The sequence below is a fragment of the Elephas maximus genome, chromosome 16 (assembly GCF_024166365.1).
Source record: "Elephas maximus indicus isolate mEleMax1 chromosome 16, mEleMax1 primary haplotype, whole genome shotgun sequence".
NCBI lineage: Eukaryota > Metazoa > Chordata > Mammalia > Proboscidea > Elephantidae > Elephas > Elephas maximus.
In genome coordinates, this window is record NC_064834.1 from 60,618,414 (window position 1) to 60,642,220 (window position 23,807).

Here is a 23,807-nt window from a genome sequence, read left to right on the forward strand (position 1 = left end):
GGCCCCAAGAATGCAAAGAAAGGGGAAAATGGGAGAACGGGAACTAACATTGAGTGAATGACTATTTTGTACAAGATCGTTTCATACCTATTGTTTTCAATCTTCACTATACCCTGTTATTGCTGTTAGGTGCTATCGAGTCAGCTCTGACTCACAGAGACCTTATATATAATACAACAAAACATCACCCAGCCCTGCACCATCTTCACCATCATTGGTAAGACTGAGTGCACTGTTTTAGCTACTGTGTCCATCTCTCTCATTGAGGGATTCCCTCATTTTCACTGACCCTCTACTTTACCAAACATTGTGTTCTTTTCTAGCAATTGGTCACTAAACCCTACAAGGCACCATTATTAACCACTCCCATCTGTTTGAAGAAAGGAAAAAATGTGGATCGAAGAAGCCAGAGAACCAAGCCAAGGCCACATACCTCTAAGTGATGAAGAAAGGATTTGGGCCCAGGTCTTGGTGACTCCAAAGCCCATGCTCACTCTATCCTACCAAGCTAGCACCTCTGCCCTCCCAAGGAGCCACCAGGGGGTCAGGCAGGAAACCAAAGCTGGATCTCAGGCAGTGAGGATAATTTTTGGAAGTGGGCACAAGAGAGAAACAGGAGTAGTAAACAGGGGACTCCGAATCAGCTCAGCACTCAGCTTGACAGGGGATAGCAATGGTCCTGGAGTCTGGGGAGGGGCTGGCCCTGAAGGTGGGGGATAAAGGAGCTCAGTTTTGGATTGAAGGGATGGGGAGGGGGAGAAAAAGCCAGGACACCATGACAACAAGACTAAAGATAAAGGTATTGGTTGTGATCATGGAGAAAAGAAAATCCACTAGCTCTCTTGGGGACTCAACAAAGGATTTTGATCTTATTGGTGCTGAGCTCCCAACCACTGAGCTAACCAGACTACCTGAGGCTGCACAGAATACAGCATGTGAAGGGGGCAGAAGAAGATTCTGGGGTCAGACTGACTATAAACCACTAGTGATGTAACAGCACAAACACTTTGTTTAAATAGGAAACAGCATAATGGAAGGGAACACTTAGTCCTCTCCTTTTTATCTCAGCGAATAGAGCTGAGTCAGGTTTCACCATATAAGACAAAATGGGTAAAGTCAGGGGAAAGACACAAAGTGCCACAAAGGAAGAGTCCCTGAGGACAAAGGAAAGGAGGTTGAGATTGTTGACGGTGCAGATGAAGAGGCTGTCAAGCGAGGCTGTGACAACTTTCTAGGGTGGTGAGCGGTCTTACGCAGGGGTCATGAGTGGGCCTTTCTCCTTACTAAAATGAGCTCGCACAGCAGGCCAGGGATGTGCCAACGGATCAGAGCACTGGGACCCAACCAGGAGAGACCCTAGACTGGTTTCATAGAAGTCACCTGCCTGTTCCACTTCCATCATAAACTCGCCAGTACTGTAGTCACATTCAGACATCACTATTAGAGCATTATCTTTCTGTTCCCATCACCCCAGCTGAGCCAGCACTCCAGTCCATCTTTGTTAAATGAACGTTACCTGCATTCTTGCCTACAGTCATGGGCTGGGTTCCAACCTCTTGAGGACAGCCGAGTGGCAGCCACGTGCCAGCCTCCATATCAGTGTAAGAGAGTTAGTGAGGGTCTTCCCCAGGACTTACTTGAGATCTACCCCAGAGCTCACAGTGTACCTCAACCCACTTCCTAGGTCATCCGGCGATCATCCCTCTCGCCATAGGACCACACTGCCACCTGCTGGCAGAACACGCAGGAGGGCCTCAGATGCAGCTTTAAGATAAGCCGCGTGCTTACCTTGCATGTTGGATAGTCTGCCCCCGCCCACCTAACCTTTGGCAGGCGACACTGGTAGCTGGAGAAAGCTCAGGCTCCACTCCTTGTGATTCCCCAAGCATCTCCCGGGACTTATCCTCTTTTTTGAAACTCTTATTATTCAGAAACATGTGCCCTGCACCACACTACCCACAGGCAAAAGGAAAGTGTGCAGGGGTGGTGGAGAGAATCAGGTCACCTTCTATTGCAGGCTCACGCATTCTCCAAGGGGTTCCACTACAGCCCCTGGTCACACCACCTGAGAAGCCTCTGTTCTCTACCATGAGGGTTGTTGTATGTTGGCCTTAAATGTTAGCTACTCAGAAATGAGAATGCAACTTAGAGCCATGATGTCTTGTGTGAAACCTTCTTTTGAAACCTTCTGGAGAGATCAAGAAAGCGCCAGCATCAAAAGTGTCTCATTTTAAATAGGAGAATTATAAGGTATGTGAATTATATCTCAAGGAAGCTGCTGCTTTTTTAGAACACATTTTGGTTTGGAAGACACGGACGTACATACAGTGCTGGCGTTCAGGGAGACCCCTCACAAGAGCTTCTGGTTCAGTCCTCACAACCACCCTAAGAGGAGATTCTACCTCCCACTAGCTTTAAACAAGGAGAAACTGAGGCTCAGAGAAGCTCGCAGCTAGTTCATGGTGCCATCTGCCTCAGAATATGTGTTCCTAACCACGATAGCCTTTCACGAGTTACTTATATAATGGAAAAATAAAATTTTCCTTACTAAAAAAACAAACTTTCCCTTTTGATTTAAAAAAGTAATGACATAGGCAGCAACCAAGATGTCCTTCAATAAGCGAATGGATAAACAAACTGTGGTACATCTACACGATGGAATATCATTCAGTAATAAAACGAAATGAGCTATCAAGTCACAAATAGACGTGGATTAGTATTGTCTCAGTCATCTAGTGCTGCTAGAAGAGAAATACCACAAGTGAATGGCTTTAACAAAGAGAAATTTATTTTCTCACAGTCTAGTAGGCTAAACGTCTAAATTCAGGGCGTCGGCTCCAGGGGAAGGCTTTCTCTTTCTGACGGCTCTGGAGGAAAGTCCTTCTCATCAATCTTCCCCTGGGCTAGGAGATTCTCTGAGCAAGAACCCCAGGTCCAAAGGACACACTCTGCTCTGGATGCTTGCTTTCCCTGGGGCCACACCCCAGGGAAACTCCGTTTATGTTGGATCAGGGATATGACCTGGTAAGGGTGTTACAATCCCACCCTAACCTTCTTTAACATAAAATTACAATCACAAATAGGGACAACCACCGAATACTGGGAATCATGGCCTAACCAAGTTAAAACACAAGTTTTGGGGGGATATAATTCAATCCATGACAAGTATGAATCTTACGTGCTTACTGCTAAGTCAAAGGAGACAGCCTGAAAAGGTTACATACTATATGAGTCCAATATATGACATCCTGCAAAAGGTAAAACTATAGAGATAGTAAAAAATCAGTGGTTTCCAGGGGCTTAGGGGAGGCCACGGAGGTTTGAATACGAAAGACACAGGGAATTTTTTAAACTCTTCTGTATAACACTGTAATTGTGAATACATGACACTATGAGTTTGCCAAAACCCACTGAATTTACAGCACAAAGAGTAAAACTTAATGACTGCAAAAGCTGAAAAAGTATTTAGGAGATCAGAGGAATCCCACAATAGAACACAGAAAGTGACAAAACAACCCATCTGTATTACAAATGTGTGAAGGGGCATGGGGGAGAGAGGTGCCGACCCATGTAACTTTGGAAATGGAGGCTGCAAAACTAAAGACAAAGGAATTGCACATAAGCACAGTATTCGAGTTGGTAAGTTCTTTCCCACGCTGGTAGGTGGTAAAGGGTAACAATCCTGATGCTGCTATACATGTACGCCAGCACTGAACAATTAAATACGTGGATGGTGGGTGGTCGGGGGTTATAGATAAGCAAGGGGAAGAAGCTAGGATGATCTGTGCGGTAATGGATTCGAGCTGGAGATTTCAATATGAACACATGGTTAGCTTAATATAGACACAGATGGTTATGTATATATTTGTAGATATATATATAAGTGTGTATATGAGTTTAAACACATACATTTCCTTGCTTTGTCAGCTAAGAGGGCCTAAACACAATAACACCAAGCAGGTCCAAGCAGGAAGTTGTGGGTTTCAGTGGCAATGAGCACACTAGTGCCCAGATCGTTGTTTCTAATACAATTCTTCAATAACAGGATTTGGGCCCCTTGGAGAAATGGCTGATTCCAGGACTGGGACAAGAAATACACAAGATGAACATCTTGTAGCGCCAGAAACTGAGTGTTAAAAAAAAAAAAAAAAAAACCACGATGAGGGTATCAAAGGGATACAGGTGTCAACTGAAAGAACTCCCAGTAGCCACAGCTGGGACAATTTGAGCCACAAAATAGTGTTCATTATAACCCAAAGTCAGTGTGGGCCTTCAAACTGTATTTCAGTTTCCTCATGTAGTCCCTTCCAACTTTAAAATGTGTGTGTGTGTGTGTGTGTGTGTGTGTGTGTGTGTGTGTGTGTGTTTAGGGTCCACTTGGACAAGTAGAACACAAAGCATTCTGGCTTAAGAAAGCCAACCCTGTGACCCTCCATTATCCTGCCCTCCTCCCTACCCATCGCCTCTCAGAAGCCAGCACAGCTACGGCTGTTGCTTGAAACGTCACAAAGTGCTTCATGTTGCGTCTTCATGTCATTGCTGGTATAAGTCCCCCAGCTGTTGGGAAACACCAAGGTCAGAACCTCTCTTACGGCTGAGTACAACACTGATTCCTTTCACAACTGCCCGCTCCTAATTCTGATTAATCTGATGAGAAATGATCGATCGTCGCTCCGCTGGAGAAGTGCCGGGGAGCCAGGTTCTGGGGGCAGGCTTCTCTCACTGGCACCACTAATCTGATGAGAAATGATCGATCGTCCCTCCGCTGGAGAAGTGCCAGGAGCCGGGTTCTGGGGGCAGGCTTCTCTCCCTGGCACCACTGTCATGGATGGAGATGTTACCAGAGGGTAGACAAGCTTCCCTGTAGTCCATTCTTGGGGTGTTCAAGGCTAGGACCCCCATATCTGTATCCTTCTTACATGCTCACTACCTAGTACATAAAACCTCATGATGGGATGTAGTGAGCGAGACAAAGAAACGAGATCAGCTTCCCTGGAGTTACTCTATAAATTTAGCATACTACCCACCCTCCCCCCCAAAAAAACACTTTTTTTAATCCTTTATTTTAAAATGAAAAGAAGTGATTGTTTTGATCCACACTTTTATCTCCCTATTTTCCCTCTGGCACATCAGTTTGATCCTGGTCCTCACTCTTCACAGGGCCACCTCATCTACTTTAGGGTCTCTTGGACACGGCAACGCAGGTCTAAGCGAGCAGCTCTGGGCATCACGCACCTGGAAACTTTGCTTCTTAGGCGTGAGCCAATTAAATAAAAGTTTCCTCTGAGGCTGCTTGGGAACTGACAGGCTCAACAGCCTGATGAACAAACAGTGGAGTTGCCGTCACACTTGAGTTACGGTCTGTTTAAACTCCAAATCAGCTTCAACTCACGCAAGGAGGATATCACAGAGGAGACTGAGTCCTGACGGAGATTGTCATCCGACTTTTAGAGGGATGATAGATGAAAAACATGGTTAATATGTTCTATCATTTGAGGAAAAACTTCTCCTTTTCAGCCCAATCTTACAGAGCATAAGTATGAGCAAGTGTGGACCAATGGTATTCAAAAATCAATCTGTGGTGGATCAAAATATATGCTGCTGTTGTAAGGCACTGCTCCTATGCTTTATTGGCCTTGTTACAAATACAACCTGAGAACCGACCATGTATTTTGCTTTCACTCACGTAGCAGGTTGGAATCAATGATCCTTAAAAGAAAAAAAGGAAGTAGGGGAACCTTGGCTAAGATGTTTAAAAAAAAAACAAACGTCGAGTTGATTCCAACTCATAGCGACTCTATAGGACAGAGTATAACTGCCCCATAGGGTTTCCAAGGAGCACCTGGTAGATTTGAACTGCCAACATTTTGTTTAGCAGTCTGAGCTCTTAACTATTCTGCCACGAGGCTCTAAGTTGTTGTTAGGCACGGTCAGTGTAGGCTCACCCTGTTCGTTAAGATTTTCTTAGCTGCCACCCTGGTTCTGAATGGTAAACAAAGATTGGTTCATTTCATTTTCTGCTACCCAAGTTGGGGAAAGTAATGAATATTGCCCACCACACTTGGGTGAATGGCCAAAGTATGCTTGTACTTATCCCTCTTTCCAGACCATTCAAATTAAAGTTTTAATTTTAAGTCTCAATGAGACTAGTTTAAAAAAGAATATAGCCACACAATGGAATAGTCTACAGTCATTAAAAATAGATTTATATGTACCGATATGGAAAAATAACTTGGCTATATTACCAAACTAAAAAAGCCAATTGTATAGGTGTACAATGACTCAATGTGTGCATGTATATTCCTTTACATATACACACATACTCATTCTATATGTTACTGAATACAAAGAAAGAAATCGGCAAAAATTATATAGCAAGTAATAGTGGTTACATCTAAGAGGTATCTTTATACTGGATTCCAAAAGAAGCAGACCCTATGACCAGGATCTGAGTGTAGTTTATTGGGAGATGAACCCAGGAAGCACCAGTAGGCAAGTGGGGAAGTGAGACACAGGGCAAGGTATCATGGTGGGCAACTGGTGCTCAACCCCACTGGGAAACCCAAGAAGATAGCACAGAACATGCCTCAGGTATCCCAGCCACAGGATGAAGAAGTCTATTTTCCCATTCCCAACCATCATGGTCTCAGGTCACAGGGACATTAGCCCTCCCCACCCTTTGGGCTTCCCCCATGTGTGCAAGTCAAGAGAAAACCCACTAGGGTGCAAGTAAGGAACAATGAGAGCTGTGGCAATGAGGGAGGTGCCTACAGCATCTGCTATATGTTGGATTATGGAAGATTGCATTTGCGACATTTTTATATGCTTTTTTGACATATAAGTTTTAAAATCAGAAGCAAACTGAGATAAGAAAAATACTCACCAAAATAATAGATTTTCTAAAGAAGAAAAAAGTTTGCAATTAAGCCAGAAAGAGTAGGGAGGCCAGGGATCTCTCCTGAGAGAGGGGCCTTCCACCTAAAAGACATCTACCAGAGTCCCCAGCACCGAAGATCAGCTTGCCTGACAGGCAGGGGAGCAGCAGGATGCAGAAAGAGGCAAGTGAACAGGGCAGAGTTCTGACATGTTTATTCACAGATCATAAATAGTCTCATGGGCATGAAGGTGATCATGAGTGATGCACTAGCACCTGGAGCCTGACCATCGCACAGCGCTCCATTCCACGTCACTGGCCGGGGACTCCCTGTGGCTGCACGGGGCGCCGCCCGACCGAGTGCTCAACTTTGTGGGCCCCCGCTTCTGGTGTAGCAATTTTATTCTTGGCTTGTTCTCAACAATTAAAAAAATCATAAGACCAAATGTTTGCAAGAAAATATCAAAGAAGGTAAGAAGGTTTTCAATTCTTAAGAGTCTAAAAGTAAAAAGGGGATGCAGGGAGGAAGGAGAGGAGAGGAGAACGATGGCCAGGGTCTGCCACATTTCTCCCTTTCCCCAGAGGTTTTTACAAAGACAAAACGAGGGAGGTATTAATGCTGTCTGGAGATGGGCTGAGTCTCCCTGATGAGCCACTCAAGGGCCTCCTGGCGGCCCTGCTTCTGCAGCTCCTTCCCAATCACGTCTCTGCAGGTCAGGTGGTAATTGTTGAGCCAGTCACACTGCAGGGGGAGAAGGACAGACAGCATTCACCCTAACAGCTTCACCAAAAGGCGACCCGGGCATGAGCAAGGGGTCCCAGGGCTGAAGTCACAAGTTGAGAGTAAGGTGCACAAAACCCCTTCTCCTTCCTCATGGGCAAGTGACTTTCTTGTATTCCATTCCTCTGGAGACCTGAGAAAGAGGCCTGTTGGCTGGGTGACAGGCTATTATCACTTGTGGTGAAAATGCTCCCTGGTTAGTCTACTGCATGTGCACTGGGAACCACTGTGAGGGAACCATAAATATCTGGTGACAAGCCATGGCTTTAGGCTTCCCTGAGTGAGGAAAACTAAACCCATTGCCATAAAGTCAATTCCAACTCATAGCGACCCTATAGGACGGAGTAGAACTGCCCCATAGAGTTTCCAAGGAGTGCCTGGCAGATTTGAATTGCCATCCTTTAGGTTAGCAGCCGTACCACTTAACCACTATGCCACCTGAGTGAGAAGTAACTGGTAACTAGGTGCTCCCTTTGATAGGAATCCTGGAGCCATACCCACAGGCCACTACAAGACAGCCTGGTTCCAACTGGTCCCGACTGGGCAGAGTGTCTCTCAGTCAGGAGCTCCTACACCCACCCAGATGGGCTCATTCCGTTACACCTGAGCTACCTCTTGGGAAGGTGGCCAGGGGAGAGGGGAATGCCTGAAGAACAACCCCTGGACTAGGGTGAAAACTCTTGCTAAGAGACAGACCTGAAACTGTCCTGCCAACACACTGAGTTTCCTGTCCTGTATATGCTGACAAAGTGGAATAAACTAAGATCAGCCAAGCCCATGTGGCTCTTGTGCGTATGGTTGTCTAGCTGAACTCAAAACCTTTGGTGGTCAAGGACTGTGGTGCTGCAGAGTGGTGCTGGGTGTAGCGTGACTTTCCGACCCTCAACCAAATGTGGTCACATCAGGAAACAAAAGGATAAAGAAGGAGGTGCTGACTAGACTTGCTGCCTGGGTGGGGGCTGACCCTTCTATGACCTGATGGTAAAAGCTCTATGCAGCAGTGAAAGGGTTAAATCCTCCCCTTAATGAGAGGAGGAGGAGACGACATCTAGAGAGAAGCAAGTTTTACCAAGAGGATAACAACCTACTCTCTTCGTGTTGCCCATGAAGCAGACCTGACCAGATACCCAGGCTGCAGTGAAGGTGGCAAGAACAATACCACCACTGGTTTGACTGTTGCAAATGAGCCAAATACCATTTGGGGAGGCAGTGGCATTACAAAAACACTGGCTTTGGGGACAACAGTTCGGATCAGGCCCTGAAGTCTGGCTGAGGGGTCAAGCCTATGAGAGATTGAGAGCAGAGAGATGGTAGCACTGACGATTGGCTCTGACCCCACCAGGGCTTCAATCTAATGATAGCCTACTAGCCCCTGCCCGGAGATAGGGGAGAGATGGGATGGTGTCAAAAGCAGACAAAAAGCTACGGGTCACAGCAAGCCCAGTGGAGCTACAAGGCAGCCTGCTACATAGCAGCTCAACAGTGAGGACGACAGCAGTAGCCTCGGGTAGCCCTGGGGTCACAGGGAAACTCCCAAGGCCCTTTTGGTTGGCTAAGCAACATTTCAAGGGCTCTGACAAGTCTGCAGGCTTCCCATGTTCTTGTCTGACCAAAGTCTTCTGCTGCCATCTGGTAACAAATGATGGAAACTCCCTAAAGTAACTGCTAAAGATAGTCTGGGAGACAGTAAGGGGCAATGACCAAGTGTTTTAAAAGCTCAGTAGACAGAACCTCGCTCTGGGGTATGACTGTGCCTTCAGATAAAATGAAGCCCCAGACTTATTAAGTAGTCTGTGGGAAAGGGCCCCTTTAAAAGAGAGCCCTGGTGGCGCTAGTAGTTGAGTGTTTGGCTGTTAACCAAAAGGTCAGTAGTTCAAATCCACCAGCTGCTCCTTGGGAACCCTATGGGACAGTTCTACTCTGTCCTGTAGGGTCACTTTGAGTCAGAATTGACTCAGTGGCAATGGATTTGGATTTTTTGGGGGGGGGGGTACTCTGCTTGGTGAGCTAAATACTGTCACTTGGTATAAACTTGCTGATGACTCCTAGGATAAGGTTAATTATGAGCCATATAAAAACTAATTGGACAAAAGAATAGCCCAGTGATTTGGGTAGACAAGGTATAGTAATGAACCATTGCATAGACCATCCCACTAGTCTATGCCCAATGTCATGGGGGTCAACTGTGAGTCAAGGGTTGACAAAACTTCTCCTTCTTCAAGGAAAACTGTTAACCTTCCTCATGCACTGTTTCCCTGAACCTGATAAAGTAGAATATCATATGGGAGAAATGCCTCCTGGTTAATATATTATGTAGGCAGTAAAGGCTATGAATGTCCTAGAACTACCCTGGGGCTTCCCTGAATGCAGAGTGACTTATAATTGGAGGGTCCATTGCCAAGACTCCAGAAGCTGTGCCCAAGGGCCATTACAAGAGATATTGGCTCCTATGGGGCAAGTCTAAGCCAAGTGGCTCCCACGCCCACTTATATGGTCTCATTCCCTTTCACCTAAGCCATCATTTATGGAGGCTGGAGCCTCTGGGCATTGAAGATACACCTGACACTGTTCTGCTGAGATGTTGTTTCCTGTCCTGCATCCATCTACAAAACTGAATAAACTCATACCAGCGGAGCCCATCTAGGTCCTGTGTATGGGAATGTGTGGTTGAACCAAGCGCAACGATGGCCAAGTAGAGTTACACAAGCACAGAGGAGAGCTAAACATGAGCCTGCAGGAAGTAGATGACCTGTCTCCATCACTCATCTGTGAGCTAGATAAGGGCGGAAGAGGCCTCTAACTGGGAGGATCCCCTGCCACAACTCCTGCAGAGGGAAGTAGAAGCATCCCTGCCACTCCTCAGTCCTCAGAGGCACTTTCCTCAGTGCCAAGCATGAGGCCAAGAGACCCCAATGAGGAGTCATTCCTGCCTCACGAGATACACGAAACTCCCTGGAGTGACGGCAGTGGCTGCCTCAGGGCATCAAGAATGTCTTATTCCTGGAGTAACCCCACCCTGCTTGGCCCTGCCCTTGGCTCCAGTGAGTTATTTGCTTTTTGCCAGGACTTCCGACCATCTGCCTTGCTCTGCCCTCTAAAATTTGTGTCCTTCTGGCTTCCTGGTTTGGGAACCATTTTGTCTATCCAGTACTGACTATTCCTGCCCTGTTTTTGACCCTTGTTCCTGCTCTGACCTTGATCACCATCCTGATCCCTCAAGTTCTAATCAGAGTCCCCAGACGTGCCACCTCACCTGGCCTCGAGAGCCTTGGAACCCACCCTAGGATCTGAAGGGGATTCAAGACCTATAAACATCTTGAATGCACTGACCCAGCCTCTAGGCTTGATAAGTGAGCACTGTTGTGCTCCTGGTTTTGTGAAGGGTTTCAAAGCCCCAGAGTGATCAGAGTAACAACGGAGAGGGTTGGTACCACCTCTCAATTCATCTGCGTGAAAACCCAACACACAACAACAAATTTTGCTTCTCATTCCTTAATGTTTCATGAAACACATGAAAACAACCTGGTATGTGTAATGGCCAAGAAGCCCCACAACCCATCTGGCTTTTTGTAGGGAAGCCACAGGCTAAACCTGCCTTGGTGCAGCTATGACTCCTGTCCTCCTAAATAGCAATCACATACTGCTCCTACCTACAAAACTCTACAGTACGCACAATGGCTGGGGAAGCACAACTAGGTCTACTCAAAGGCCCAACAAATATAGGAAATGCCACCATGGTCCTCAGGAGACCTAGAATTTTCAGACTCACTTGGCGTAGACTAGAGCTCTAAATTAAAAAGTGAGAATAAGGTAGAGAACATAGGATGGCTATCCCCCTCCCATTCCCAGTCTTCTCCATTACCTCTTTGTCTGTAAGAGAATCCACATCTATCATTTTGGTCTGTATTGGAACCAAAGTTAGAGGTTCAAAGGTCAGGCTTCCCCGGTTATTGAAGTTGTACTGTGGAAAGAAAACAGAAACTTTTACTCTTTACCTCAGTGAACTACCACAAGGCCAGGCCCACCAGACATGATCACCCCTCAGAGCTTGGTGTAACTGGAACCAAGAGTCAGTTAGCTGGTCACTATTTTTAATAGGCACATGGGTGTACACTGAACACAGCTAGTGCTACCCTCCAAGGAGCTGCTCTGCTGCACAGTCAGAAGCCTGCGTCAACAGGAAAGCCATACAAAAGGTGTGAAGGAGTTCATGGCAGTGGGCCCACAAGGCTAATGCCTGCCTGTAACAGAGAGGAAGCAGGGGTAGGGCATGTGTTTGGGTTGGGGTCACCTTTGGTTCTGCTTTTCAAGATTGTGCTGGGGTATAAATTCCCAAAATCTTTCTTTTTTAACACTCAACCATGTGTCTGCCTTAACCCAACCACGCCCACCAGGTAGCATGTCTGTCCACTCCATCTGATATGGAATTGGCCAGGGACACACGAGAGCACGCAGGGTCTCTGCTCGATGCAGGATCTTGGAGTGAGGTGAGAAAAAAAGAGGCCCCCTTAAAAATAGGACCTCAGCTTGGAAGCAGAGAGCAGATCCCTGTAGTCAGCCTCTTCGAAGGCTTATGAAGCTACTTCCCTCCAACTGTTCTATTTCCTTAATCACCAACAGAGGAGAAACAGGTCTTTAAAGTAAAGCATAGTGCCAAAACCCTGTGACCTCTTGTAATAGGGTTGGGAAAGACGATGAAACACCTTTTATTGCATGTGCAGCCTGACCCACAGTATAATTCAGGGTTTCTCAACTTGATAAAAATCACCTGGAGAGAATGTGTTAAAAATACAGCTTCCCAGGCCCCTCCCCTAGGGATTCCGATTCAGGGCCTGGGAGGGGCCTGGAAATCAGCTCCTTTAACAAACACCCCAGGAACAGGGGAGACTTCATGACATGCTGCCACTGACAAACTCAGAGCTCCAAATCACATCAAGCACAGACCCACCAGGGTCTCTGTGAACTCAAGTTAAGAGGTCCAGTTCATTAAAGATTTTCTTTCTGGCCTTGCAAGAGAGGATAACGATATCCAGGGAAGTCCCCAATATCAAGGTTTCGCTCCTCCATGGCTCAATTTTGGCCCCAGAATAGAACACTTTTGGCTCCAAAGACAAGTCTTCATTGTCCTACACTGAGGAACACAGGAAGTCAAAAAATAAAGAAATACCTTGGTCTTCACAGGAACCACCAGGACAACATTCTCAATGCGAATTCCAAAGGCCCCATCTTCATAATAGCCTGGCTCTAAAACGAAGCAAACCCCAAATGAGAGCAGCCTACAACGGAGACCTACACACAGAGCTTTCATTCCTGGGATGACAGCCCCACCCAGGAAGGAGAAGAAGACACATGTGAAAGGCCCAATCAACCCAGGTGCCAGAACCCCGATGCCTCCTCCCAGCTGGCCACTTTTAACAGGCACATGAAGCACAGAGAAAAAGGCCAGCAGTTACTGAAAACTGGCTACAATAGCGAGAGATCCATTAAACAAATTACAGTGCATTCCTGTAAGACGCTGGATGCAGCCATTAAAATATATTCACAAAGACTGAGAAAGGCAATATATTAAGAAAGCAAAATAGAGACCTTCTGACCAGTATAACCTCAATGATAAAAAAAAATGCATACTTATATCAAAGACCAAAAACTCACATCAAAATATTAAGTCAAGTTTCCCCTGGGTAGCTGGATTACAAATGATTTTCATTTTCTACTACACTGTTCCATAGTCTCACTTTTTCTAAAATGAACATACATCACTCTTATAGTCAGAAAAGTTGTTGTTTCATTGAAGGTGACAGGAAGGGGAAATTATTTTCAAATTGCCTTAAAATAATTTAAAAATAAGAACAAAGAGCTTTCCAATACGAGCTGGAGGATTCACGCATATCTCTACGTGAGGGTCACCTACCGTCAGTGACAATCATGCCTGCCTCCAAAGGCTCATCAGAGAACGTTTTATAACTGATGCCACAAGGACCCTCGTGAACATTCAGAAAAGACCCAACACCATGTCCTGTTCCATGCAGGTAATCCAGGCCAGAATCCCATAAGGCTGAGCGAGCAAAGGAGTCAAGAAGGTGGCCTGAAAAAGAACCACGTGATGCTATTTTTACAGTACTTTTCAATTTACAAAGCACTTTAGAGATTAGATTTATTATGTCTGTCTCCAGGAGATAAAACAGAAACCAATGAGTAAAATTTACTGGACGAACGTTTCAGTTTCACCCCAGCACAAGGAAGAACTTTCTAATAAGCGAAGCCCCTGAGGAGGGCAGCTCCCGAGCTACCCTGGAGTTCAGTCAGAAGCTGGAGAACCATTCATCCCGGATGGTGGTGAGGGGATGGATGCCTACAGCAGGTATGGGCTCCATTAGATGGCACGTAAGCTCCCTTCCCAGCTCTGAGATCCTAAGATTTCAGAATTACAAAGACAGGAGTCTGACCAGACTGCAAGCAGGCAGACAGGCACAACAGATGAGGAAACTGAGGCTCAGAGAGATGAGTGCGTGCCCAACCTGACCAGACTCAGGGCCCAGGTCTTGTGAACACCCAGTCCAATGTCCCTTCCATAAGTCTTTGGGAAGAGGGGTATATATCTAAAGTCAGGATGCCGGTAAAATAAATCCCAACAAGAACCCTGGAAGGAGGCACTGGCCCAACGCCGAAGGGCCGAGGTGAGGCTGCACCACTGTCCACGAGGCCCCGACGCCCTCACGCCCGGTTTGCCCCATCCTGGGAGCTGCCCACATGTTTCCTCCAATAGCATAGGTGGTCAGGAGAGCAGTACACCACTGACATGTGGCCCAGTCCTAAGCCTGGCTCCCCAGGAGGCCCTCTGAGCTCAGTCAGCGGCCAGGAGACTACATGCAGCAGCCCATGTGCCTGGCCGGGGCCCGAAGCAGGCTAGGGGCTGCCACAGTGAGAGATAGGACATGTTCTTCCACTCAAACTGAGACATGCTTGATTCCTGAACAAGAAAGAGGGCCACCACATGGCAGAAGGAACCACCTACCTTTGGTTCCAGTCGGGAAAACGGCTGCGCTCACAGCTATGTGACCCTTGAGGACATACGTGAAACATTCCTGCCAAAGAAAGCCCAGAGGGCATGTTGCAGAAAGGGGGTAGATGCTTTCTCAGCTTAGTTCTTGCCTGTTAAGGTTTTTAGCAATGCCACAGAGAGAACTGGGGTAAAAAAGAAAAAACCTGGTGGAAAAAAAAGCCTGGCCATGGGGCCAACATTCCAGAAAATCTTGAAAGTAAAAAAAAGAAAGCTGTCAGAGAAATGACCCCACAGAACCTTGTCCCGTGATGAACATTCTGACATGCTCTGGGTCATGTAAGCCCCGGAAAAGCAATAAAAGGTACTGATGATACCAGCTAACATTTACTGAGCAATCCCTCTGTGTCAGGCACTGTATTACATTTAACCCCATGCTTCACGGTGTAGACATTATTGTTATCCTCACTTTACAGAGAAATTAAGTAGCTTGCCCAGGCCGCACAGTTCCTAAGTGGCAGCAGCTGACCTCAGAGCCAGGCCATCTTGCATCAGTGTCCAGGCTCCTTACCACCATGCTATACTCAAGGATGGCCCTCACTACCCGGACAAGAAAACTTCTGTTCAGAAGGTTATGTGGTTTGCCAGTAAGGTGCAGAGTCAGGACTAAAATCCTACAATCCTCAATTTGGTCTGGGGCTCTTCTCGCAGCACAAGGTCACACCAAGAGTATCCTGGACACAGGGTCCAAACTCCTAAGGTGCTGGTGCCCACAAACAGACAAGGCAAGAGGCCAAGACTATGAACCTTGCCCCATTGCATCTCATGAGACCTTCTTCCTTGGAGAAACCACCTGAAGGAGCTCCCCATGGAAAAAAGATTTACTCAAGAGACTTGGCCAAGGTTCATTGAGCAGTAACTATGAGCCAGGAACTCACTGGTCTCATGGGACTTTCATGACCAGCCAGACAGGTGAATACTGTTTTCCTCGTTTTGACAGGCAACAAGTGACTCATTCAAGGTCAGGGAGCTGGGAAGTAGCAGAGAAGGTCTAAGGCCAGGTCTCTGAACTCCTGTACGGATCTACCTCATAGCTGTTTCCTTGTTTCCATGTCAGACACACCAGTAACTGAACAGTGTCTGTCATTTCAGAGGGTTCCTAGAGAGTTAAGCCACTGAACTTGAAAAAAAAGGATGGATGGGGTCCTTTCAGAATCAAATCTAGGTACTGCTTGTAAAGCATATATTCCATTATCCCACTCCCACCTCCAAAGAGATTTCCTGACTCAACAGAAAGACCAAAGCTGTTTAAACCTGAATCTGAGCTGCCCTGGCCTAAACAGAATGCTTTTAAAATTTCTCCAAATGGCTTACCCTCCAATAATTAACTAAATGGAACCCATAAAACAGATAAGCCTGACTCCACAGTAATGAGCTATTTTATTGTCCCACATACAATTTTGTACTTATTTATACAATCCCTTTTGATAATAGCAATTATCTTCTTAATTAAGCAGAGAGGGCCTCTCAAGTGTTTTGCTTGTACCTTACCTTCTCATAGGCTGTAGGGGTCCCAAAATGCATGGTCCGGGTCACATCTGTGGTTCCATCCCTGCCCAAAAGAAAGGACAGGTTAGTTTTCAGTCAAAATAAGCTTTTGCCTAAAAATGAGACAGCAGGAATACAAAGATGGCCCATTGTGTGGGCATTAACTTGGCCAGCCCCTGACACATAGACTCTTGGTCTCCATTGCGAGGACTGCTTCATGGGAGGTACCATCGCTGGGTTATGAACCAGTGGGAGGAGGACAAAGTAAATAGAAGCCTATTTCTAGCAAAAGAGGGCTGAAATCCAATACCTCTTGTTCAGATGACATGGGGCTTACCGGACAGCGACCCTGAAAACACTGAGGTGCATCTGTTAGAATACCCTCACCTACATCCCTGCCACAGAAAGGATAACTTCTGGAATTCCACTTTCAGAATTCCATTAATCAAGTGATCCCAATACCCTGAGCTCATTTCATAATTAGGTTCTCCATTAACCACGCTCCCAACTGCCAGGGGTATGGAGGCTTAAAAGATGTTGCTCTGGACCACCTGTTAGTCCTGCATCCCTTTGCTCTCAGTGCAGATGCCTGTTCTTATCCCTTCTCACAGGTCCCACTCAAGGAGACCAACTCAAACGTAAGTCCTTCTCTAAGAAACTATTCTAAAGGATGACTGTAAAAACGGCAGGACATAAATAAGGAAATTCAGAAATTCAGGGGAAGCTCTTACTTATTGACTCATGCAAAATTAATCCCTCACTTGACAAGGCCCTAGGGGAGCTGTAAATACAGTTATGGGCAGTTTATGGGCTGGGGTAGAATCTCTTCTCTGGTTCCGAAAGTTTGCTGTATTATTTATTTAATACGTAACAACTTCCTGCTGGGAACTAAACATTTCTATCAAACAGTCTTAAGGAAACAGAGACACAACTGGGCTATTTCAACGAGGGTGAAAAAAAGGACAAGACAGGGGAACCAGTCCATTAGTGGCCGGCACAGAATGAGATTACCAGCTGTTTGTTCTCGGCTGGAACTTGGCTTGTCAGCCTACTCAACTGCCTCAACCCATCTGAGTCAAGTTCTGTGGCAGCCCAGTTCACTTACTTGTATTGAGCACCCGAGTCAATGAGGTACACCTCATCCAGGGACAAGGTCCTATTTGTCTCAGGGACTGGCCTGCAAAAGTTAATTAAAAGTTAATTATTCCACAAATATAAACATTCAGTGACTCTGGGGATAAGGTATACAAGAGTTTCTTGTACTATTCTTGTGACTTCTTTTTAAGTCTGAAATTGTATCATAAAAATACATTACCCAATAAATTAATTATTCCAACTAACATTAACTTTCTACTGTTCTAAGACTCAGCAGAACTATCTCCTCTATCAGATAAGAAGCTCAAGGAAATGGAGAATAACTTATATTTCTTTATATCTCTCTCTGTGTCCGGAACAAAACATGTTCGAGAGAAGAGCTGCTAAAACAGGCACCAAGAGAATCAACAGGCCCACGATGGAGTCCCACGAACTGGGAGGAGAGCACCCCAGGGTCAGAGTGGCGTTCACTGGTCTCAGGAATCCGAGGCCCCTGCTTCAGCCTCCTGCTCCTTCCCTCAGTCCTGACCCATCAGGTACCTCCCAACTTGTTTCTCAGACCACCAGATAGGCAACGGGTGAATATCCCAATATGGGATAAAAAATAAAAGGGTTTTGCTGGGAAAGGAATGGATCACGATACTCTTACGCGCTGGAGTTGTTTTTCACATCAAAGTGAGGTATTCTTAAAAAGTGATTCACTTTCCCTACGCCATTTTCCAGGCAACATCACTGTGCTGGGAAATGCCAAAAAGAATGACAGCACTCCCAGCTTCCAGCTGCTGGTGAAGGGAAGTCCTCCTTCATTTCCGGGGGCCACCCCCTCCTCAGCAATGAGGCCACCAATGGGCATATGAGGTGAGCAACTAAAACGGACAACCAGACAAGGGCCCAGACCTCTAGGGCACTGGCTTTAAATGGGTTTCTAAGAGACTGCAACGAAAAGACTCCAAAAGAGAAGCTAATTTCTCCCCCCTTGGTGTGAAATTTTTTTTTTTCTTTCTTTTTCTCTCAGCAACCTTTTCCAAATTATTTCATCATCGTTAACACAAAATCACTGCCCCCCTATGCTTCTCATCTGTCTTTTGGAGTTGCTGTTGTCAAGTTGATCACATATAGATAATTCTTTAAAAGCATATAATGCTTAATTGCCTTAATGCCTTCATTTTATATAAAAATTCTAGGATAGTACCCAGCCAAGACATTCATCATCTGAGTTAAACATAGAACAAAAACTGAAGTCCCCTTAATATTTTCATGTGAGAGAACTGGACTGTCACATCTTGACTCTCTCCCCCATATGCTTCAAAATCTGCTCCAAGACTAACAAATCAAAAAACAATTATTAAAAAAGGGGAAAAAAATCTGTGCCCAAGTATAGCACATAGAGACAGAACGGAAATATCGTTTCATGGATGACACACATCACAGATGGGGAAGCCCAGGACTCAAAATGCCCAAAGCAAAATGATTTGAGCTGAGTGAAGCTGGGGCCCAATGGCCAAACCTAACAGCATTCCTCATCATCTCCATGGGCAGATGCATCAGTCCTAAACACACCAGTCCCTCTCTGGTCTCATGGTTCAGCCGTTTGCGTCCATGAGCTCTTGGAGACTATCCGGTAAAAGTTCCCACAGACTGGGATGCCAGGCTTCAAGCCCAGAAAACCAAAAAAAAAAAGCCAACCCACTGCCATCAAGTCGATTCCAACTCATAGCAACCCTATAGGACAGAGTAGAACTACCCCATACAGTTTCCAAGGAGCACCTGGTGGACCTCTTGGTTAGCAGCCCTAGCACTTAACCACTGCACCACCAGGGTTTCCCTCAAGCCCAGGGGGAGGAGAAAATCAGTTTCTCACCACCTAATAATAAAGAGGTTTTTTGGTATGAAGATGATGGAGCTCACAAGATGTTTAGACCAGTGCATCAGGAAGGCTGCCATCAGGAAAGAAAAACATTCAAGAAGTCTGATCACCAAAATTTAGGGGTTATGAATACAGCTCCTACAGCCTCAGAGAGGAAAGCAGAACCCATCTGACTACACGTGGGGCATCTGGAGAATGGCAACACCGCGCATCTGAGTCCAAGAGGAGGCTCTCAAATGGCAGAGACTTGGGGATTTAGAGAAAATAAGGCCTCAAAGAACGTAACAAATCGGGGCTGGCAAATCTCAACAGACACGCGGAGGTTGGCACAGCGGCCTCTGGCAGAATACTGTCTCTCCCCTGCTCAGGCTCCTCTGCAGAAGCGACAGCAAAGCCCGGCAGTGTGCGCCTCCGCATGCCTTACGCGTAGTGAATGATGGCGCCGTTGGGTCCCGTACTGGAAATCGTTGGGAAGCTCAGGTCCACAAAGTCAGCCTGTTGCCTGGAACAGAAAGGCCAAGGTTGGGGGTGGGGGACGATGAATGTGGAATATGACTGCCCCTCCTTCCCCCGCATGCGCGTGCGCACACACACAGGCAAGGTGGCTCAATGGTTTTTTACTGTGCCAAAATTTAGGGCCCTCCCAGCCTCATTTAACTGGCCCTGGGAATCAGCACAAGGCCCATGGGTCTCCCAAACCATCCTTACCTACGAAATTCCTCAGCTTTGTCAGCAGCTGAGATCTCTGTCACACCACCTTTGGGAACCTACGAGGAAGTTGCTTATAAATCATCTGGTGAGATAATTAAATTCAAGTGCATCTCTTATACATGGCATAAGCCAAAAGCTTACTTCTTCCTCAATTCCCTTATCCCATGGTTGCGCCGCAGGACACCGCTTATGTCTCTCATCTTTAGCAGGGAGGGGTTCCCCAAAGCCTTTCACCAAAACCACCTTAACAGAAGGGTTTCTATCCATTTAATTTTGTGCTCAACTATTTCCCTCAGTATTATCACATCCTAAAGGGTCCCAAATTTAATATATCCAAGTTTAGAAATTCAAAAGGATCACCTCTTAGGAACTCATCCCAAGATAATCATCCAAAAGAAATATAAAAGATAAACGCAAAGACATTACTGCAGGATTATCGATGATATCAAAAGATTAACCTAAACATTTCAAGATAGGAGAAATGGGTAAATAAATTAGTCTAGCCAAGGGATGCCATCTGCACTGGGATCATTTTTTAAGCCCTCCCACCACACAGAAAATGCTCATGCTATGATACTAACTGAATATAATAAAATATAATGCCATAGCTGTACACTGAGACATATAAAAATGCTTTACGAAAATAGATGATAAGGAAATACAGGGAAAAAAAGAGTTACATTTGTGGGAATAAGGGTGACGTTTTCTCTTTATATAATATTTTAATAAAGTTTAATAACACAAAGAAATCACCCACCTGCCAACTACAAGGAGTGAAAGGGCAAGAAACAAATGGCCAACTGTCAATTTGATATAAAAAGTTTTACGATTTAAACTGAAGGTCAAAATGTGCAAAAAGATTATCATCTTCTAACACTATCAGCTCGCTCATAATATTATCATAAGGGTCATTTTTACATGGTGAAATCCCCCTTAGCTACAAGATAATTCCCTAGCCCAAAAATGATTCACTGTGTTACAGAATTTCTTCCTGAATCCTACAATTAAAAAGAATTTTAAAACTCACACACACTAAAATTCTAGAAAGAAAAATTAAAAGAGCATCAAAGTTAAATCAAGATCCTATACCTCGTGGTCAACAGAGCACGGAGAAAACCAGAGTTAGAATCATATGTAGATTTTTTCTAAATACGCTATACCCATGTGTTTAACAAAGACTAAGAACCAACCTCTTTCTCCAGCCAGTTAAAGAGTTCACAGAGGGCAATGGCATCTTTAATCTGTGCAAACAATGGAGACATTTTTAAAAGTTATTACTAGACATCAGATGGCCAGATTCAGAGCCCAGCCTGCAGGGTCCTGGCTGATTAATGAGATACTGAGAGACTTCTGCAGCTACAGAACCAAACCAGGAGCAACCAGGGCTTCACATGCGGGCACTGACTGCAAGCCAGTTTGCAGCATTTTCCCTCATCAAGGAAAGAGCTCCTCTGCCATTCTGTGGTTCAGGCACAAACAGAAAGGGGCCCAGCCTCAGACCACAGGCAGCTAGCTATGCCAGAGGATTGGAGTGAACTCCAACCCTACAGAGGCCAGGAAAGACAGGTCACTGTCAAAGACATCTCTGGGCCCCGGATATTTCTAGACCTATCCTTGACCCTGAAACCCAATCTGGGTTTTTAAAAGGCTTCCTCCTCATTATCTACACTATTACCAATATCTCTTTGTGTTGTGCCTTAAACTTTGTAAAGATCTAGCCCATTGAGTATCTTATTTCATTTTCTCATTAACTCTGGAAGGCCAGGAGAGCCAGGAGACTGAGGGTAAGAGGTTTCATACGACCTTGTTCCAGGCTCAAGGCCGCAGTTGGTAAAGTAGCTGGGCCTTCTGCCAACCACACACCCCTTCTTCTGCACAGGCTACTCTACTCACATGGGCTCGCCTCATGCCTTCTGACTCGGCTGAGTTCTTCACAGCTTTAGCGATGCAGATAGGGGTGTAAGGCATACAGCAGCGATGATCCTAGGGGCAGAGGGCAGTAATAAGGGAAGTCAAAACTGGTTTCACTTACCTAAGACCAAGACAACCACCTCTTTACCCAGCACAACACACTTAAGACAACTCAATTTGAAGTGTTTCCCCCCTGGACCCACCCAGCTGTCCCCCAGGGCCTCAAGACCAGCTGGCCCTTTTAGTTGATGAGCCTGAGCATGACAGGGGGGCTTGAGCTCATCCAAAAAGAGAAAGCACATCAAACAGCTATTTCTCTTCTCTCTCCCGCCCCCTGAACTCTTTGCAACTACTGGCAGCCAGCCATCAGCAAGATATTGCTTCTCCAGGCCTCCATGGTTGGTGGTCAGAGTTCACTAACTGATCACGGCTTGACGGAAATAATCCCCTTCTTGCTGCACAAAAGGGGCTCCTTCCCGCTCTCTGGGGGGATGCACACGGCCCCATGAGGGACATCTCTGGCCCCTCCCCCTTCACACTCAGCAATCACACCTCAGCTACTGTTAATGGTCTGATCATAAAGGGCTGGACAAGACCCTTCCCAATTTAAGAACAAGTCAGAATCCAGCCCTGTGATATAGGAAAGGGGACTCAATGCCGTCTTGTGCTCACGCAGCACTTCTCAAAGGGCATCATTCTCTTCACTCTTCTTAGTCTCTCTCTCACATACTCGCCCCTCAGAAAATCAGGAAGGCTGGTGTGAACCCCACTTAGGTGCGGAAGTAAAGCTCTGAGTAACTGGGTGGCTTGTTAGAGGTCACACACTGTGTGACAGCGGCAGGAATGCAATGGAAAGCCAGGTCTCGAGGCCTGCCCTGGGCTCTTCCCAGGTGGCCCACTGCTCAGTGGAGAGGACATCGCTGGGCTTGCCATAGGCAATGCAGCAGCCAGAGGCCCAGGCACCCAGGGCAGGACAGCAGAAAAGGCTACATCTATTCCACTTCTGCCCCACGTCCTAATTAATGAGGAGACAGGTGTCAGCTGCTTAGCACTGCCCAGCAGGGGCTCAGTAAAGGGTGGAGCTATCACTATCATTTGACTTTTCACAAATCCCCAACTCACCAAGCTTCCTGAGGCCTCAGGTCTCCTTAGCTATAAAACGTGGTGGTGGGGGATGGGAAGGGGGTAGAGAAGTATTTTCCAAATTCAGGCACTCTGATACCATCTTCATGGACTCTTATTTACTTAATACTTTTCTTTCAACCACCTTCAAATCAATTTGCTTTATTAAACTCAACTTGTCCTTAAGAAATAATTTTTATATCATGGTCTCATATGCTATATTTTTCTAGCACACGCCAAAATGCTGTTAAAACAGATACATTTAAATAACCAAAAATCAGCTCTCATGCCACTCTCTGAGAAACACAGGACGAGGTCCTTCAAAGCTCTAAATTCTCCAACTTTCAATATGACTCCAGTTGCAGAGGGCTCAGTCAGGGGGATGACTGCTTCAAAGACAAAGCCTCCCAGTGCCAGAGCAGGTAGGGCTGGCAATTGGAGTGTGACAGGGTTTAGGGCCGAGGTGGGACCACCAACCTTGGGGATGGCCTCGCTCACGGCATAGCTGGCCTTGTCGCTGACCCACACCTTCTCCCTCGGGGAGAGGTCAGCACACAGGGCCTGGAGCTCGCTCAGGATTGACTTGTAGGGAACAACCTGGATTCTGTATTCAGCTTCCAGGCCCAAGTCGAAAAGCAGGTGTTCCTTCACATTGGGGTCGTCTATGCGGTCGCCGTCAATGAACAGCCTGCAGAGGGGCCAAGGTGGGTGGCAGGAAAGGGGGGGGGGCACACACGTGAGTGAATGAGGACACAGACATGCCTGGACACGCACGGACACACTGGCTCTATCTTCTGGAATCAAAGCCAAGCAGTCTTTCTCCCCTCCCCATTCTTCCCCGAACTCTGCTCCCTGTCCCTGCGCACGCTGTCACCATCTACCCAGTTTCCCAAGCCAG

The 23,807-nt window shown here is 46.3% G+C and overlaps 1 protein-coding gene across 4 annotated transcripts in view; it reads right to left on the reverse strand.

Moving 5' to 3' along the window:
* Window positions 1–7,074: 7,074 nt before the first annotated feature.
* The window catches only part of XPNPEP1 (X-prolyl aminopeptidase 1), a 66,679-nt gene continuing 49,946 nt past the window's right edge, over window positions 7,075–23,807 (reverse strand). For all 4 annotated transcript variants that reach the window (XM_049855071.1, XM_049855073.1, XM_049855072.1 and 1 more), the window contains 12 exons: window positions 23,387–23,597; window positions 21,770–21,859; window positions 21,067–21,117; window positions 19,874–19,932; window positions 19,590–19,667; window positions 17,309–17,380; window positions 16,207–16,267; window positions 14,671–14,740; window positions 13,567–13,740; window positions 12,823–12,899; window positions 11,518–11,616; window positions 7,075–7,616 (listed from right to left, as the gene is read on the reverse strand). In XM_049855071.1, the coding sequence (XP_049711028.1) occupies window positions 7,488–7,616; window positions 11,518–11,616; window positions 12,823–12,899; window positions 13,567–13,740; window positions 14,671–14,740; window positions 16,207–16,267; window positions 17,309–17,380; window positions 19,590–19,667; window positions 19,874–19,932; window positions 21,067–21,117; window positions 21,770–21,859; window positions 23,387–23,597 (1,171 nt within the window). In that variant the 3' untranslated portion in view covers window positions 7,075–7,487. The remainder of the gene's footprint in view (window positions 7,617–11,517; window positions 11,617–12,822; window positions 12,900–13,566; window positions 13,741–14,670; window positions 14,741–16,206; window positions 16,268–17,308; window positions 17,381–19,589; window positions 19,668–19,873; window positions 19,933–21,066; window positions 21,118–21,769; window positions 21,860–23,386; window positions 23,598–23,807) is intronic.